Source organism: Ovis canadensis, chromosome 8 (assembly GCF_042477335.2).
Source record: "Ovis canadensis isolate MfBH-ARS-UI-01 breed Bighorn chromosome 8, ARS-UI_OviCan_v2, whole genome shotgun sequence".
In the NCBI taxonomy this organism is placed as follows: Eukaryota; Metazoa; Chordata; class Mammalia; order Artiodactyla; family Bovidae; genus Ovis; species Ovis canadensis.
Window position 1 is genome coordinate 71,377,469 of NC_091252.1, and position 17,978 is coordinate 71,395,446.

General features: G+C 39.1%; 1 protein-coding gene across 4 annotated transcripts in view; it reads right to left on the minus strand.

Moving 5' to 3' along the window:
* Positions 1-10,321: 10,321 nt before the first annotated feature.
* Positions 10,322-17,978, minus strand: part of AHI1 (Abelson helper integration site 1) — a 223,063-nt gene continuing 215,406 nt past the window's right edge. For all 4 annotated transcript variants that reach the window (XM_069599286.1, XM_069599285.1, XM_069599289.1 and 1 more), the window contains 2 exons: positions 15,958-16,060; positions 10,322-11,688 (listed from right to left, as the gene is read on the minus strand). In XM_069599286.1, coding sequence (XP_069455387.1) covers positions 11,686-11,688; positions 15,958-16,060 — 106 coding nt within the window. In that variant the 3' untranslated portion in view covers positions 10,322-11,685. The remainder of the gene's footprint in view (positions 11,689-15,957; positions 16,061-17,978) is intronic.

Consider the following 17,978-nt stretch of genomic DNA (forward strand, 5'->3'; position numbering starts at 1 on the left):
TACAAGTACCAGCTGGAAGCCAGAAGGTGTGGGGCACTGCAAACAATTTTAACTTAAATAAAAACTGAAGAGTTTAAAAGACAGGATACATGTAGAGGCAAGGGAGTGAGAGGGGAAAAAGAGGGGAAAGGAAATAGATTTATTAGAGGAAATAGAAAAATACACAGAAATTTGGGTAGGTGTGATACTTGACATGTATTTTCCATGATCTGTTAATATACCTACCTACATTTCACCCTCAACTTAATGATATACAGAAAATAAGCCTGTGGTCCTGTGATCCACCTTGCTGAGTATTGAATGTGCCTATTATGCACCAAGTACTAAAGTAAACACTGGGGATAAATGATGAAAAGATATTGTCATCCTATAGTCAGATGGCAAGTTATCACTTCTGAGACGGCTGCCATGATGATGGATGTGGGCCATGAGGACATAAAGGGCCAGCTATTTCCCCTTAGAATGGTGAAGGGAGACTAAAGAGGAAACGAGAGAGAAGACCTTACACAAACCTCTTCTTCACCCCAAAAGCAACACCAAGAGACAAAAATGTGGAATGCATTGGTTTTCATTCCAATTTCATTCATTCATTCATTTTGTACTAGGGTAACATCTCTGCTGCTTCCACGTCTTAGCTATAGTAAACGGTGCTGCCATGAACATAAACATTGGAAAGAAAACCTTTCTCTTAAATGCTACAGGTTGATGTGAATATTTCCAAGGCAACATGCAACTTGAGATTTCTTTTTTTTATTTAAAATGATGTTTATTTTATATCAGAGTATAGCTGACTTACAATGTTGTGTTAGTTTCAGCAACGTGATTCAGTTATACATACATATGTGTGTGTGTGCATATATATATATATGTCTCCACTCTTTTTTGAATTCTTTCCCCCATATAGATTATTTCAGAATATTGAGTAGGGTTCCTTGTGCTATACAGTAGGTCCTGTTGGTTGTCTATTTTATATACGGTGTTGTTTAGTCACTAAGTTGTGTCCAACTCTGCGACACCATGGACTGTCGCCCATATAGTAGGGCTATAATCCCAAACTCCTAATTTATCTCTCCCTTCCCATCTTTTCCCTTTGGTAACCCTAAATTTGTTTTCTATATCTGTGAGTCTGTTTCTGTTCTGCAAATAAAGTTATTTGTATCATTTTTTTACATTCTACTTTTAAGTGATGGCATACGATATTTGTCTTTCTCTGTCTGATTTACTTCACTGAGTATAATGTCAGGTCCATATGTCTTGCTGCAAATGGCATTATTTCATTCTTTTCTACGGTTGAGTAGTATTCCATTGTATATCTGTATCACATCTTTATTCACGCATCTGTTAATGGACATTTAGGTTGCTTCCATGTCTTAGCTATAGTAAATACTACTGCTGTGAACATTAGGGTGCATTAGATTAATTTTTTATCAACCTATTTTTTTAAAAAATTTTCTGCAAAAGGCAGTAGAAATTTGGAAAATACTATGCTGCTTAACTTTTTCATTTTTTAAATAACAGAATGTCACTTTTTGTCAACTGTGAGGGGGAAAAGCATTCTAAAAAGAAGCCATTTCATTTTAAAATAAAATACAATCTGTAGTTTGGCAAACTCAAGGGCAGTAGTATAATAATTAACAGGGAAATTTTGGATTCAGACAAGCCAGAGATCTAAATCCTGACATCCCAATTTATAAGCTATGTGATCTCTGACACATAGTGTTACTTTCCTGAACTTGAGTTTTTGTTTTTATTAAAAATTTTTTTTTTGGCTATGCTGCATGGCATGTGAGATCTCAGTTTTCTGACAAGGAACTGAATCCACACACCCTTGCATTGGAAGTGCAGAGTCTTAACCACCGAACCAGCAGGAAAGTCCGTTTTTTTTGTTTTTTTTTTTTAATGGGAGTAATAATAATGATATCTAATTTGTAAGCTTATTTTTAAAATTAAATAAGATAATTATGCATATAAAGTCCCTGACAAGGAGCCTAGTAGCTAGCCTATGCTCAGCAAATGGTGGCTATTATTAAAATTAGTCTATTCATGAATAATTCTAGTAATAAATACTTTTCCTTTCCCTGTTAAATTATGACTCTACACAGGACAAAGTGAATTGAAATAATGATCATTTTTTCTGTGGGTACATTTAATGGCTACAGCCTACTAAAAAGGTTAAATAAGTTTTGAGTGGCATGATCTGATAGGGCTGAAGAATGATTTATTTAAGAGGATAAATGTCAAAATCACATTTCCCTGGCTGTGCAGTTAGCATGAGTGTCACAATGGGGTTACCCACAATGGCTTGTATTCTCAAGAAGCTGACCAGACTAATGTTTATATTGAGGAGTAGCTCCACTAATCCAAAGGAGAAATGGAAGATCCAAACTTGAAAGCACATCAGGAGTAAAAGGTAAGGATGTTCAATAACATCTCTAACGTCAATCATTTAGAAATCTGAATGCAAATTGTCATGACCATCAGCAGACCTGAATTCACTGAACCCAAGCCAAGAAACGTCGAGCCCATCCATCTACCCCAGGCAGCCAGGTCTGTGTGTGATTCTGACACCTCTGCCTTGGGGCACTGGGGGGCTCCTGGAACTTTCTAATGTAAACACGGCTGGGCTGGATATTGGTCTTACTTGTTGAACAAAGAGTTGTTTGAAACTTTTAGATATGCTTTAGATGATAAAAATACAGGGAATGAAAATGCCTAGATTCACTTCCTGGCATAAACATACATAACATGAAGCAGTGAATTCTTAAAATTGATGCTTAGACTCAGGCATAGCAACACCATGGACTTTATGAGTCTAGGAAACTTTTCTACAGGAAACTATCACAATTATAAGAACAGAGAGGCAAAGATATCAGATTCACAGGCAACGGGATTCAGACAGGCTGATTTTAGAAGGCTTTTGGAGGATTTTTGTCCCCCCTCAGGTGAATGGGAATGCAAAATATTATGCAAATCAGATTTTATCTTCTGGATAATTTGCCTCAATAAAAAAAGCTAAAGACATGAAAGGAAGATTACATTCACATTTAAAGACTGTGTTTTCATGTAAATAAAGTGTTGCTCAAAGTGCACTGGGGCTTGAGAAGAGGTAGGCAAAGCTACCACCAGGAGGGATCCTCCATCTTGGATTCCCAGTTTCAGCAGCAGACTTGAGATGGTGGCCAGCTATGGTTCTAATGGTTTAATGTTGAATTCAGTGAATGCCACTGCTGATGCCAGGCAGGGAAGATGGACAAAGGGAGCCAGAAAAAAAAAAAAAGAAGAAAAAGGAAGAGTATGAGAAAAAGAGGGCTTCCCCAAAGGCTCAGCGGTCAAGAATTCGCTCGCAGTACAGGAGACACACACAGGAGACACGTGTTGGATCCCAGGGTCAGGAAGATCCCCTGGAGGAGGAAATGGCAACCCACTCCAGTATTCGTGTCTGAAAAATCTCATGGACCCAAGAGCCTGGTGGGTTGCAAAGAGTTGGACACGACTAGCGACGGAGCGCACACTCAGCGAGAAAGAGAAAAGAAAAAAAAAAGATAAAGACAGCTGTGACTGTGGAAGAATGACTAGTGAAGTGTTAGTTGCTCTTGTGACCCCATGGAGGTAGGCTGCCAGTCTCCTCTGTCCATGAGATTTTCCAGACAAGAATACTGCAGAGGGTTGCCATTTCTGTCTCCAGGGGATCTTCCCGACCCAAGGATCAAACCTGGGTTTCCCACATTGCAGGCAGACTCTTTACCACCTGGGCTACCTTCTTAGATTCCTTCCTAAATTGCCGAGTCTTATTGGGCATTTAAGATCTTTAAAAAGATTAAATTCTACTTGAGACTATCCTGTGATATTGAGCACAAGCACAGATTTATAAGAATATATATATATGTATAAAACAACTATATATATATGTTAAATATATACATAAAAGCACTATCAGTCAGTTCAGCTCAGTTCAATCGCTCAGTTGTGTCTGACTCTTGTGACCCCATGAACCACAGCACGCCAGGCTTCCCTGTCCATCACCAACTCCAGAGTTCACTCAAACTCATGTCCATTGAGTCGGTGATGTCATCCAGCCATCTCATCCTCTGTTGTTCCCTTCTCCTCCTGCCCCAAATCCCTCCCAGCATCAGGGTCTTTTTAAATGAGTCGACTCTTCGCATGAAGTGGCCAAAGTACTGGAGTTTCAGCTTCAGCATCAGTCCTTCCAATGAACACCCAGGACTGATCTCCTTTAGGATGGACTGGTTGGATCTCCTTGCAGTCCAAGGGACTCTCAAGAGTCTTCTCCAACACCACAGGTTCAAAAGCATCAATTCTTCGGCGCTCAGCTTTCTTCACAGTCCAACTCTCACACCCATACATGACCACTGGAAAAACGATAGCCTTGACTAGATGGACCTTTGTTGGCTAAGTAATATCTCTGCTTTTCAATATACTATCTAGGTTGGTCATAACTTTTCCAAGGAGTAAGTGTCTTTTAATTTCATGGCTGCAGTCACCATCTGCAGTGACTCTGGAGCCCCAAAAAACAAAGTCAGCCACTGTTTCCACTGTTTCCCCATCTATTTCCCATGAAGTGATGGGACCAGATGCCATGATCTTCGTTTTCTGAACTTTTTCACTCTCCTCTTTCACTTTCATCAAGAGGCTTTTTTTGTTCCTCTTCACTTTACTTCAATTTAAAAAAGCATTATCTCAGGCCCACAAGAAATACTACATTGGTTGATATATTATGTATTAATTAAAGTCAAATAGTACATTGATCAATAGATTATCAGTTTCCATGTCATGAGCTAAGTGTTTTTATAGACAATAGATATAGGACACTACAAGGATATAACTACCATTGTTAGTAATTAGGAAAGGAATCTTAGTGTTAAAGTTGAGATGAAACTTAAACGGAAACATATACATATTCAGCAGAGGCTTTGGGAAAAAGGGTTTTGAAGTCAAGAACAAGTCAAGGGTTTGAGGAAGCTATGGTCCTTGGGGGACAGCAGTATGGTCTCACTGCAGTATGAACTGAGGGCATCCACGTGCAGTCATTACATGAATAACTGAGGGTAAGGGGGGTCTCTGCTATGCTCAGTTGTCTGGACTTTCAGATATCAACCATGCTTCTAACTTTTGCTGTCACTTCCGAGGTGACTGAATTTCATTTGAGAGTTTGCTGTGATATCAGAGAGCACAGGACTGAATTTATAGGAATAATTCTTAAGCAAACAGGAAAAGGTGGGGTCCTACCCCTGGATTCTGTGACCCTGGACAAGTATGTGAAAGAACGATCTTTCTTTTTATGTTCTGATCCCTCTCTCTTCCATTTCCAGAGCTCTACATAGAAGAGCTCTGAAGGGAGTTTTTCTCATGGAAAGGAGAGTGGAAGGATACGGAAGCATTCTTGCATGGTCTCTTGTTCATTTTCCCCTTCCGGTTATTCAGTTTGGGGTTCTATGGTTGCTCTTCTCTAAAACTTGGCCCAGGGAACAGACTTCTCAGGTCCTCTGAATAGGATATGTTTTCAGTAGCAAGGATAAAGGGAAAGACAATCACCGGAGAAGATACAAATGCCATCGTGTTTACAGGGAGCCTTTGGCAGCTGGGCTGGAACCACTGCCCCTTGCCTGCCTGAGAAGTGAGAACACCTCTCCACCAAGCAAGACGCATCCTATTCATTACCACCTGGAACTTTTCCCTTCTCATGAAAACTTCCACATTCAAGGTTCCCAGACTTCCTTGGGTTCTCTTGCTTGTAGTCTGAGAAACTCTGACCTTCCAAAGGAAGGACTGTGGATACTGATACACTGTTGATTTCGTTTTTTTAGGTGCAAAATCTCCACTCCCTCAAAAGAAGGACCCTTGTTTGAAGGACACCAATCACTTAACACCTGTATCAAATTATACACATCAAGTAGAGAGGAAATTCTTTCACACCAATATGAACAAAGAGTTTATTGTTATACAGGAAAATCTATTTTGGAAAAAAATTACTTTTCTTGGAAAAGAAAATTTTTTTCTTTCTCTAGGTTCGAGCAGGGATAATTCCTGTATTTATTTGTGCTCTAAGTTTGCAAAATGGCAGGAGTGTGGCTATCAGAAGAGGATGACACACAGATGGAGGAGGAGTTCTTGTGAGTCTTGTTTATAGGCAGAGGATGAGTTCAAGACAGAACTGACCTCAAATCTCCCAGGAGAGAATCCTGTCGTATCTACTCCAGACATGCATGCCAAGGGTGACCTGACTGTATAATTCCCCTGCCCAGGGCTGTGTCTTCAGAAAAAGAGCACACAACTCAGAGAACAGGCCAATCTCTCAGCTCAGGATCTTTTCTATATTCTAGATCTTTTTTATTTTAAAATTAAAAAGTGACAAGTCTGTCCTTGGCCACAGGACACTCTATCTACATTCATGTTTGAAAGAAGAAACTACGTTCACTTCATGGAACTGTAGGATTTGCAGCAACTATAGTCTAACAGTCTGTCGCAAGTGTATTGGATGTTTCAGTTTGCCAGACCTGTCATGAGAAATTAATTACAGGATGTTGCAGAAATGGCAAAGCTCCAGCAGCATCTTGCATAGTTTAATATAGCCCCATTTCCCCATTTCAATGTATTTGTGGTTAGATAAATCCTCAGAAATTTACAGCTGCTATAGACTAGTTTATTATGTACTCTGCCTGCACACATGATAAGTATAATAAGAATTTGATGTTCTTAAAGTACATAGATTTCACTGACATTTCTTTACCACTATGGAAATATTTAGTTGCTAAAAGTAGCATCTGCAGAAACTTCTGAACATTAACTTCTGTAAAACAGGCAGAGATGGTTAAAAACATCACAGTGCTTAGCCACCTCCCATTTATTTGAAACTGAAGAACTGCATCTCGGTAAAAAGTTGTGTGGAGTGTTTCTATAAAATGGTCCCAGGAACAAATAGAAAAAAAATTAACTATTGATTCTCAATTGAAAACACTGAACAACTGAAGCGACCACATTTTTCTTCAGGGAACCTTCTTCCTTTGGTTTCGAGACTGCTTTTTCACAAGCTTCAGTTGTTCATTTTTAACATGGCAACAATCTGTTTTCCTCACCTGCTTACTGTTTCCTCCTTTTGACTTTCTTTTTTTCCTTAACTATGATTGTCCCCTCTCAAGTCATCTCATTTCAAGCAACTTTAAAGACTGGCAATGTAGGTGTACTTAATATAACTGTTGCATTAAAACAAATTCCTGTATTTTCCTCTACAAAATTCTTTCACAATTCTTCACAAGGAACCCAGTGATGATTTAAGAAAAAGTGAACTATCATGAGTAAAAATCAAACTGTTTAGTACTTTTAGACAGAAAAGACATTGAAGTATATAAAGTTGGGCCATTTGGTAATAGAGGGAGAACATGTTATATGCATGGTTCTTTTATACGTACTTACTTCTGAACCCCCTTTAGATTGTGAGTAGAGAGTAAAATTGTACATTCTTGGCAGCTTTATCCTCCCTGTTCTGAGACTGTCAAAATAACCCATCCATAATCAGCATGAATTTGAGGTGTTAGAAGAGCAACTTTCGAAAAGAAGGGGCTCACAACATATGCCTGATGTAGATTTGAAGAGGATCATTAGAAAAAAGCATTCTTTGTGTTTACAAAACAGATGTTTTTATGTTATCCAGTTCCCGCCTTAACTTAAAAGTATTTCCTATTCATTTTAATAACTAGAGCAGAAAGATATGATGAATGCAGTACCTCATTACCAAGTTCGCTTTCCGGGTCTCTGAAGAGAGTAGCTGTCTACTTTTGCCTAGTAGGTCCATTGTTAACCCTAAATGATGCTGACATCCAATTCTCCTGCAGATAATTGGGTCCATCCATAGACTGAGTTTGCCACTCAACAGAGCCTTTTGATTGACGTGACTCTTGATGTTTTTATTTTCTCTTATGTGACTGGGATGGCGCCTTTTCTGTTTTCTTGAAGAATATGTTACTGTACATGTATAAGTTTGATTCCATAGAATTGATTTCTTAGAAAAAAGTAAGAATTATAGTACAGAGTAAGGATCTTGCAAAACATTTATGGGATAAAGACATTATCAGGGCTTTTTTTTTCTTAATTTTACTCAACGATGGTATTTCACTTTATGTAGGTCACTGCTGCATGAAAGATGCAGGAGATGTTTCCAGTCCCAGAGTGTGGTTGTAGGTGCATCAGGGTGCTTTCCTTAATCTTGTGTGGGTGCAGACAGACTCTAGGTGTGACTGCCTCACTTTACCCAGTACCTGAGGTGGGTGGGGCACTTCAAGACCTCCCAGTGGAGTCTGCAAACTTCCATGGACAGTGAGCATTTACTGACCGTGTGCACTTGGACAAGTTACTTAACCTTCAAAGCCCTGGTTTCCTTATCTGCAGCAAGGAAGATTTTATCTTCCTCCTAGGTTTAAAGTGAAGAGTAAATGAGGTCATGTACATGAAGTGCAGATCTGGGAACTCTCTTCTTTAGTTAAGTTCAACGAGGTAGAAATCAGTAAATACAAGCTTTAAAAAGTTGGACTGGTGAAAAATGTTCCCATAATTTACTTAACAGATATGGACCTCAGGTGGAAATCATTGAAATTATGTGTAAGGTCATGACTTTTTATTATAGTTTCTAGAATGTTCTAACCCTCTGAACAGTATTTGTCATTTAAATATATGACTAAAATAACATGTCATATATAGTTACAAAATGTTAAATTATTTCCCAGATAGTCTTGCTGAACTTCCTAAAGAGAAAAATATCTTTCTTTGATAAAACATTTCTATAACAGAAATAAAATTAAGGTCAAGTATTCATTTTTTTGGGAAAGAAACCTTACACAATGTTTCAAAACTATGAAGTGTTTGCCATTTAAAAACACTAATTTAATATTTAAAAGATGCATTTTAAACATGAATTGCATTCATACGTATAAAATATTTTATGTTTTAAATCTTTATAAAACTTGCTTTTTATTCTAGCTTTACAAATCTTATTCATTGTATAATTTTGGTACTGAAGAAACTTGAATCTTCAACATATAGTGGAGTGAATAATCGGGAAATAAATTTAAAGAATGACATTATTTATATCTAGAAAAGATAGTGTCAAATTGTTACTTATTTGGAGAAAAGAGACTATAAAATGGGATAAAATTTAGTAATTTTAGAATAAAAATAAAACTAATTTGTAAGACTCTTGAGAGTCCCTTGGACTGCAAGGAGATCCAACCAGTCCATTCTAAAGGAGATCAGCCCTGGGTGTTCTTTGGAAGGAATGATGCTAAAACTGAAACTCCAGTACTTTGGCCACCTCATACGAAGAGTTGACTCACTGGAAAAGACTCTGATGCTGGGAGGGATTGGGGGCAGGAGAAGGGGATGACTGGATGGCATCACTGACTGGATGGACGCGAGTCTGAGTGAACTCTGGGAGATGGTGATGGACAGGGAGGCTTGGAGTGCTGAGATTCATGGGGTCACAGAGTCGGACTCGACTGAGCGACTGAACTGAACTGAACTGAAATATGTAGCATTATGAATCTTCAGGTGGATTCTTTTTAATCACTGTTCCTTATTTGGGTTGTGCTGGGTTCTCACTGCTGTGTGGGCTCTCCTCAGCTGTGGTGAGCAGGGGCTACTCTCTAGCTGCAGTGTGAGGGCTTTTCACTGCGGTGGCTTCTCTTGTTGCAGAGCACGGGCTCTGAAGCATGTGGGCTTCAGCAGTCGCGGCTCCCAGGCTCTGGAGAGCAGGCTCAATGGTTGTGGTGTATGGGCTTAGCTGCTCTGTGGCAAGTGGGAATCTTCCCAGCTCAGGGATCACACCCATGTCTCCAGCACTGGCAGGTAGATTTCTTACCACGGAGCCACCAGGGAAGCCCTTCAAATGGATTCCTATGTCTGATTTCTCTGCTTAATTATAATCTGGACTTATTACTTGGAGGACACTTTTATTATCTCCCCCACCCTACTCTGTCTCACGTTAGCAAGGGTGGTGAAGACTTTTTGTTATGTCTTCATGGATAACCCAAGTCTTGTCTTGTCAACAGGACAGAAAAGAAAAGAAATGGGCTTTGAGCAGAAACAACTTTTCCTGGTGTTTGTCATAATTGTTAGTTTGTCTTTAGACATTGCAATATAAAAATAATTCTTTAGTTTTCATATGAACGTTGGGATCTCAGCAAATGTTAGGTCCTCTGACATATTATTTTATTATCATCTTGATTTAGAATCTTTTTGCAACTTGTTGAAATTCTTTGCAATTTGGTTAAAGCCCAAATCAGAGAACCAACACGATCTCAAAACTATGAGCTAAAATTCCAGAGAGCCACGTTTTTATTTTTTAATTATCAAGTACATTCATAAGACAGAAAAAACAGGCTGGTGCAAGGGTGACTTAGGCTGCCTGGGTCCAGCTGTACCTGAAGCAGAGACACATGCATCCAGAACAGGGGAGCTTGGTGCTATCAGAACACACTTCTGTGCTTATCGCCGAGGGCCCGAGTAATTATCACTGCCACTCATCACTTCACCAGTGAACCCCTCTGCCCCGAGTTCTGTACAGTGGGGGCACATTTACCAATTTTCATACTTTTACAACATGTGCAGGGGAAGAGTCAAATATATTTTTACTAGAAGATTCTTCACATTGGGTATACATCTGGGCCAAATTTACACCTCAGTGCCCAACACTGTTTTTCTCACTTCTTATTTTAATGGAATCAGTTGTCTAATTTGGTAAATAAGTTTTCTAATTTTATATTAGTCTTGACCTTCTCGAGGTTAAATATTTACTGACAGACTTACAGTCACACAGTTGAAAAAGAAGAGCCAAGTAAAACACAAAGAGATGAAATTTCCTATTTTATAACCTCACACTTCAAAATACATAGTCAAATATGACACTGTTACTCTGGAACTAAAGGAATAAATAATCCAATGTAAAAATTTAAAAACAAGTGTTAAGACTAAAATAAATATTAAAACAATTTAAGTCTACAAATCACTCACATGCTTCAACATGAAATGCCTTTTTTTAAAAAGTAAAAAAATATTTGGAAAACTCTTGCCAGTCTAGCCAAAAGTCACTTTTAGTTTATGTGTATCAAGTTAATACATACGATTCATTGAAAACAAACACATTTGTTACCTTTTAATGCCTTTCTTATTCGGAACATTTTGAATACACAATATCCTGAAGCTGCTTATCTTTATTTTAAATAAAGTTAAATTTCAATAGCATATATTTCAATTCTGAGCATAACATCACACATATAACCACATTACAGATATAATAATATTAAATGATTACTTAACAAACATTCTAGCAATACCAACACTTTTTCTTCGTATTTGCTGAGTAGCAATTATAGTTTTTCTTTATTGATTTTCCAACAATGGTAATGTAATTTTGATGCAATTACTAATAAACACAAGTGCCATTATTTAGATCAACAACAAACACGGTGGTTTATAACAAGCTCAAAAGGCCACATTTACCTTTCCACCCATACCTTGCTTCTGATTATTCTAGATTCTTTCATAAGGATAAAACGTAGTAGAGCCTTTCTTCCTGGCCATCTGAAATTTCTGAACTCTGAAGAGAAATTCCATCTGGTTTAATTTGTCACTTCCTTTCTATATGTTTGGTTCTTTTCCTCTTCATTCTTCAACTCTTTACTAGGAGAAAATGACACACAATGGACTACATGAACTTAATGTCTTCTGATCACAATAATCTTGGCGTGCCCAGGCAACAGCACAGGTAATAAAGCAGTGTGCAATACACACACGTGCACACACAACCAGAGGACCAAAATACTGATTTGTCTTCTTGAATTAAAGTCTAGCTTGCCTCTTGAACAAACTGTGAGTCTTTCAGTATCATCAGCAGTTGCTTACGGCCTGCTCCAGCACCGATCAGTTAATTTCAGCAAGAAAGAAATACATTTCTCAAATATATACAATAAGCATTCCAAACCCTGGGTAACTTCCAAAATTAAGTGCAGGCCATCAGTTTATGAAATTCTTCATTCACTGGGAAAAAAACTGTCACGGATGCTGCTTCAGGGTTAGTGACTGGAAAGCACACAGGCCATTTTATTCAACAGCACTCTTTCATTCAGTTCATGACTATGCCTACTTTTAGAAGTGGGTTAACTATTATAGTTTTTCCAATAAATCCCCAAAATGGCATGCGCCATTTTTGATTGAGCAAGATAGTGATGGTTAACTATATATCTAGATGCAGCTTTGAACTAAAACAAATTATACTATTAATAAAAATCCAGAACCAACAGGCAGATGAAACAAGAAGTTGCTTCTTTAGAGGCCATGTGGTAAGTATACCACGATTACAGGGTGATAAACGAGGGACTGAACCTGAAATTTTTTAATGCAATTGTTCATGTATCAGTAATGAGTATCTGGACTTACACAAAATTGTTTTGTCTTCCCTCTAAGCAGAAATGGCTTAACATTTGGTTGCTCTCAGAAGACAAACTTCAGTCTAAGGATGATGGCCAACTGCTTAGGTGTGGTCAATTCCATTGATCACTCCCGAGAAAAGCAGAGGCTAGAGCATTATGTTGGAAAAAAGGATGTGCTAATAACCATTGCTGAACCCTAACCAGAAGGATTAGGGAACATCTGTGCCTTTAAGGTCAGGCCCAATCTTTTATTTGTATTTTTTTAAATTTATTTTATTGAAACATAGTTGATTTACTATGTTGTGTTAATTTCTGCTATACAGTAAAGTGATTCAGTTACACACACACACACACACACACACATATATATACATATATTCTTTTTCATATTCTTTTCCATTACAGTTTATGGCCCAATCTTAAATAAATGGCTGTACTACCCTTTCATATGAAAAACATTTACACGAGGGGAAAAACCCTCTGTCAGTCCTTGTTTCCTGATTTTAAATTTGCTAAATTAGCACTATGTATAGAAGCCCTGAAATGTTTCCAGTGAACATGCTCACAAATGCAACTGAGGTAGAGTTTCAAATGGTGCAGGTATGGTGCGCCAAGGTACAATCTCACCAGGGGCGAGAAAGGGTATCATTCTGTCCTGGTGGGTATACAGGTACAGTGTGTAAGGCTTGCCTCAGATTAGGCTCTGATAGCAAGGGCTGAGGCTCAAATGGAGGCTGAGCACAAGTCACCCAGAGACCCTATAAACATCTGTAAGGAACAGTGAGAGAGGTAAAGGATCTCAGAGGGGCAAAGAGGCAAAACAGAGTGAGAGGAGGAGTTTATGATACTGGCGGGACAAAAACGAGGAAGAAAAACAGAAAAGGGAAGTGAAGAGGAGAACAGCTGGAAATGAGAGAGCTGGATGCTGCGTATGATGGGACAAGACTGCATGGTGAGAAATCATAAATAGAGGAGCCAGGAAGACCCTCAGGAGATGGAACCCGAGGAGAAACTGAACTAGAATAAGCTAAAGTAGGCAGTGAAGACAGCACACTTATGTGAAATGACTCAGATTAAGAAGAGGAAGGAACACTGAACACAGAATGTCAAAGACTGTCTATGAAAGGGAGCAAGGGGACAGAATAAAAGGAAAGGGGAGGAGAGAGTCAGGTGCACACCCTGGACAAATAACAGGGCACCAGCAAGGGGGCCTCAGCAGCACAAGGCTGGCTGCTGACGGCACAGGGACTGAGCGCCTGGGAGACGGCGGAGGCCTGCTGCCAAGGGGGTAGATGCCATCTCACCAAGACACTGGAATGAATGTGAACCCGGGCTTTCTTTGCGCATCTCATTAAGGAACCCCATAATGTAACAGAGACAGAGCAACAAAGTGAGGGGCCTTTAAAGGCAAATCATATGAAAAGAGAAAGGAAGATTTCATAGCAGGGTTTTAAAAATGAATAGGAAACCAGGTTGCTCTTTGTGTGTATGTTATGAAAAATAAGATTCATAAAAATACTGCACCCTATCCACAAGAAATTCAATCCAGTGAGTATTCCCCAAAGGTTTGTTGTGTGGCTAGACATCAGGAGAATTACCAGGGGGAGAAAATGTGAGCATATTATAGCACCTGCCTTGAAGTATTGGGTTAAACCCAAATAGACTTTTTGGCCAACCAAATATTACCATTTAATCAAAGTTAAAAGGCAAAGCATTGTGTCACAGAAATAACTCTGAACTCAGAGCCAGAAGATCGAGTCCTAGTTCAGGCACTTTTAAACTCTGGATCTGAGACCTTAATTTCTTTACATGTAGAAAGAAAGGGCTGTATTAGAAAATTTCTGAAATTATCTTTGTTTTAAAAGAAATGATCAAGTAGTATATATAACAAAATATGCTGAGTAGAAAAATACACACAGTAAAATGAAGGATAAAAAATCAATACAGTTCCATCATTTAGAGATAACCACCCATATTTGTTGATGTATATTGTCCCATATTTTATGTATATTATATAAAAATTATTTTATAATCATTTTTAACTTATAAATTTATCATCTTTCATTTTTAACTTACAAATTTATCATCAATCTTTCCATGTCTATGAAAATACTTCTATGATATTTTTACTACTGTAATAGTCACATGGTATTCTATTTCATAATCAATCCTTTATTCATAGAAATTGATTTTTTCCCTTACATTTTGAAAACTTGAAGGAGTAGCCTTTTAATTAAATCTCTACATATATGCTTAAATACTTTCCTGCAGTAAATTCCTAGAGGTAGAACTGTCAGGTCAAAATATATGAACAATTTGAAAACTTAAGAAAAAGCTATACCCCACAAAGGATTATTTTAATACTATTACCGGCAGTATATGAGAAAACCTACTTCCCCACACTCTCATCAACACAAGGCTGTGTAAGTCTGAAGCTTGCTGCCATTTCATGAAGGAAAAATACCATCTCATTTACTGATTTAATTTCTATTACTTTGATCACTGGAATTGGACATATTTCAGATTTTCACTGATATATATAGGGTCACAAAGAATTGGACACGACTGAGTGACTTCACAATCAATATCCCTTTAAGAATGTTCTATGTATCCTATGGGTCAGTTCTCCTATTGATAATCTTTTCCCTGTTGATTTTTCAAGCTTTACATGCTGAGGATATTAACCCTTTGTCATACATTTTGTGAAATTCTTCCTGATCCCAGGTCACTGGTTGTTTACAGCTTCTGCTTATGCATTTTTTTCTCTTTGACATAGATGATTTTAAAGGTTCTGTTATTTAGATCTAAAAACCTGTTTCAAAATGTTTTCTAATTCTGATATCAATAATAAAACGTCATTCCTTAACACTCATGATCCCACAGTTATTGATTTATGAGCTTTCTGTATGATGAGAAAAGTAATGTGACAGAGCTTAACATTTCACTTTTAGTAGCCAAACTTCTCTTCTACTAACAGAGAAAACAGAGGTCACCTTCTTTAGAAAGCCCTTTCCTGTCCTTCTTCATCTCTCACCAGAAAACATCATCATTGTGTCCCACTCACCTCTCTCAGTGGAAAAAGTAGGCCTGCCTTCTTGTCTCAGATTCTCCTCTTTAGTTATTCCCCTTATCCTATATATGTTGACCGGCTCTTCTCAAGGGACTCTTGGCTCTGGGTTTATAAATATTCTTGTAATTCCCTCTGATATAAAGATTTTCTCTATATCCTGTGATTTCTACTACCTACTGTTCAGCCTTTTCTTTCAAGTCCAACGTTTGGGAGAAGTGGCCTCTTCTGTCAGGTCTTCTCCCCGTGGGCTGGAGACAATCTGTCTCACGTTCCAGGATTCTCATTCAAAACCTGCCTCTCCCAGGCCACAGCCTCTTGGCCGCCAAACCCAAAGGCATTTTTCAGTCCCCGTTTGCTTCTGCTCTCTTTGATATGTGGCCTTGTTGACTGTGCCTTTCCTAAACCTTCCTGTGGACTCCGTGACGTGACTCTCTCCTGGTTTCCTCTCACCTCGATGAGGGTGACTTTCCGGCTGGTTTGCTCCGTCTCCTTCCCCTGTGTGTCCATGACATATTCTCGGTCCTCCTGGCTCTGTTCTCTGCCCGCTTCAGAACTGCAGGAGGGGAAGAGTGGAGATAAGGAGCTAGTGAGAAAGCTGCTGCAACAGTGCAAATGGGGCGCTGATTCAGCCAAGTGGCAATGGGAATAAAAAGGGGAGACAAATGGGAGGATCTGAGAGAAAAATATTCAGCAGACCACTTGAGTGATTATATATGTGTCTGGGAAGCAGGGAGTTGCTGAAAATAATGTAGAGATTACAAACCTTAGCTGGTTGGGCTCCTTTTTCTACTGTATGAAGGGACAAGAATAAAATAAAACCTACTTATCTCAGAAAAATATTAGCTGCCTTGAAAAAACCAGAAAATTTATCAAATTGTGTGTGTGTGTATGTGTGTGTAAAAGTTCAGGAGATCCCTTAGTGACAAAGAAGGGATGAAGAAGTTTACATAAAGGAAACAGTGATATCCCAACCTGTATTTCAAATGGAATGCAGTGTTTCAAATGGTTTTGTAGTAACAGTAACATAGAAGACGAATATTTTATGGATGCATATATAGTAATGCAAATTATGTTAGAGAAAAGAAAATACAGAAATCATGGAAAAAGGGAAATTCAAAGAATGGAAGGCAGTGTCTCCTCTCTAGGATGTCCAGGAATGGTGGTAGACATCACGAAAGAAAGTGAAGGTGAAAGTCACTCAGTTGTGTCTGACTCTTTGCCACCCCATGGGATGTAGTCCATGGAATTCTCCAGGCCAGAATACTGGAGTGGGTAGCCTTTCCCTTCTCCAGGGGATATTCCCAACCCAGGGATTGAACCCAGGTCTCCCGCGTTGCAGGCGGATTCTTTACCAGCTGTACCACAAGGGAACCCCAAGAATACTGGAGTGGGTAGCCTATCCCTTCTCCAGCAGATCTTCCCAACCCAGGGATCAAACCAGAAGCATTGCAGGCAAATTCTTTACCAACTGAGCTATCAGGGAAGACATCATGACAGAGCTCAAAAATGGTACGAGAATTTAAAAATGAGGCAATAAAGAGGACAGAACAGTGACTGCTGTGGACTGAATTGCGTCTTTCACAGGGTGAAGCCCCCTAAGTTAATACATCTTACAAAGGAGGTCGGGCCTCTAAAGAAGTAATTGAAATTATATGAGGTCATAAGGGTGAGGCCCTAAGCCACAGGATGGTGTCCTTAAAAAAAAGAGGAAGAGACACCAGAGAGCTCTTTCTCTCCACACACACACACACACACACACACACACACACACACACACAGAGGAAAGGCCATGTGAGGACATGGCAAGGAGGTGGCCGCCTGCAAGCCAGGAGGAGAGGACTCACCAGCACTCAGCCCTGTTGGATCTTGAATTCCCAGCCTTCAGAACTATGAGAAAATACATTTACATTGTTTAAGCCACCAAGTCTCTGGTATTGTTACAGCAGCTAGAGAAATCTATAGGGAGACGTGTAAGTAAAGGGCTTCTCAGCAAGCACAGTGGTAAAGAATCCACCTGCCAATGCAGGAGGATGTGGGTTTGATCCCTGGGTCAGGAAGACTCCTTGGAGGAGGGCATAGTGACCACTCCAGTACTCTTGCCTGGAAAATTCTATGGACAGATGAACCTGGTGGGCTACGATCCTTGGGGTCACAAAGAGTCAGACATGACTGAGCACACACATATGTAAATGAAGTGAAGTCAGAAGACTGAGAAGGACAAGATGAGAAATCACAAAGATAAAAGAACAAATAGAGCACATTTAGAAAGTAGGAGAAGGAAATGGCAACCCACTCCACTATTTTTGCCTGGGAAATCCCGTCTGGAAAATCCCATGGATGGAGGAGCCTGGTAGGCTGCAGTCCATGGGGTCGCTAAGAGACTGAGTGACTTCACTTTCACTTTTCACTTTCATGCATTGGAGAAGGAAATGGCAACCCACTCCAGTATTCTTGCCTGGAGAATCCCAGGG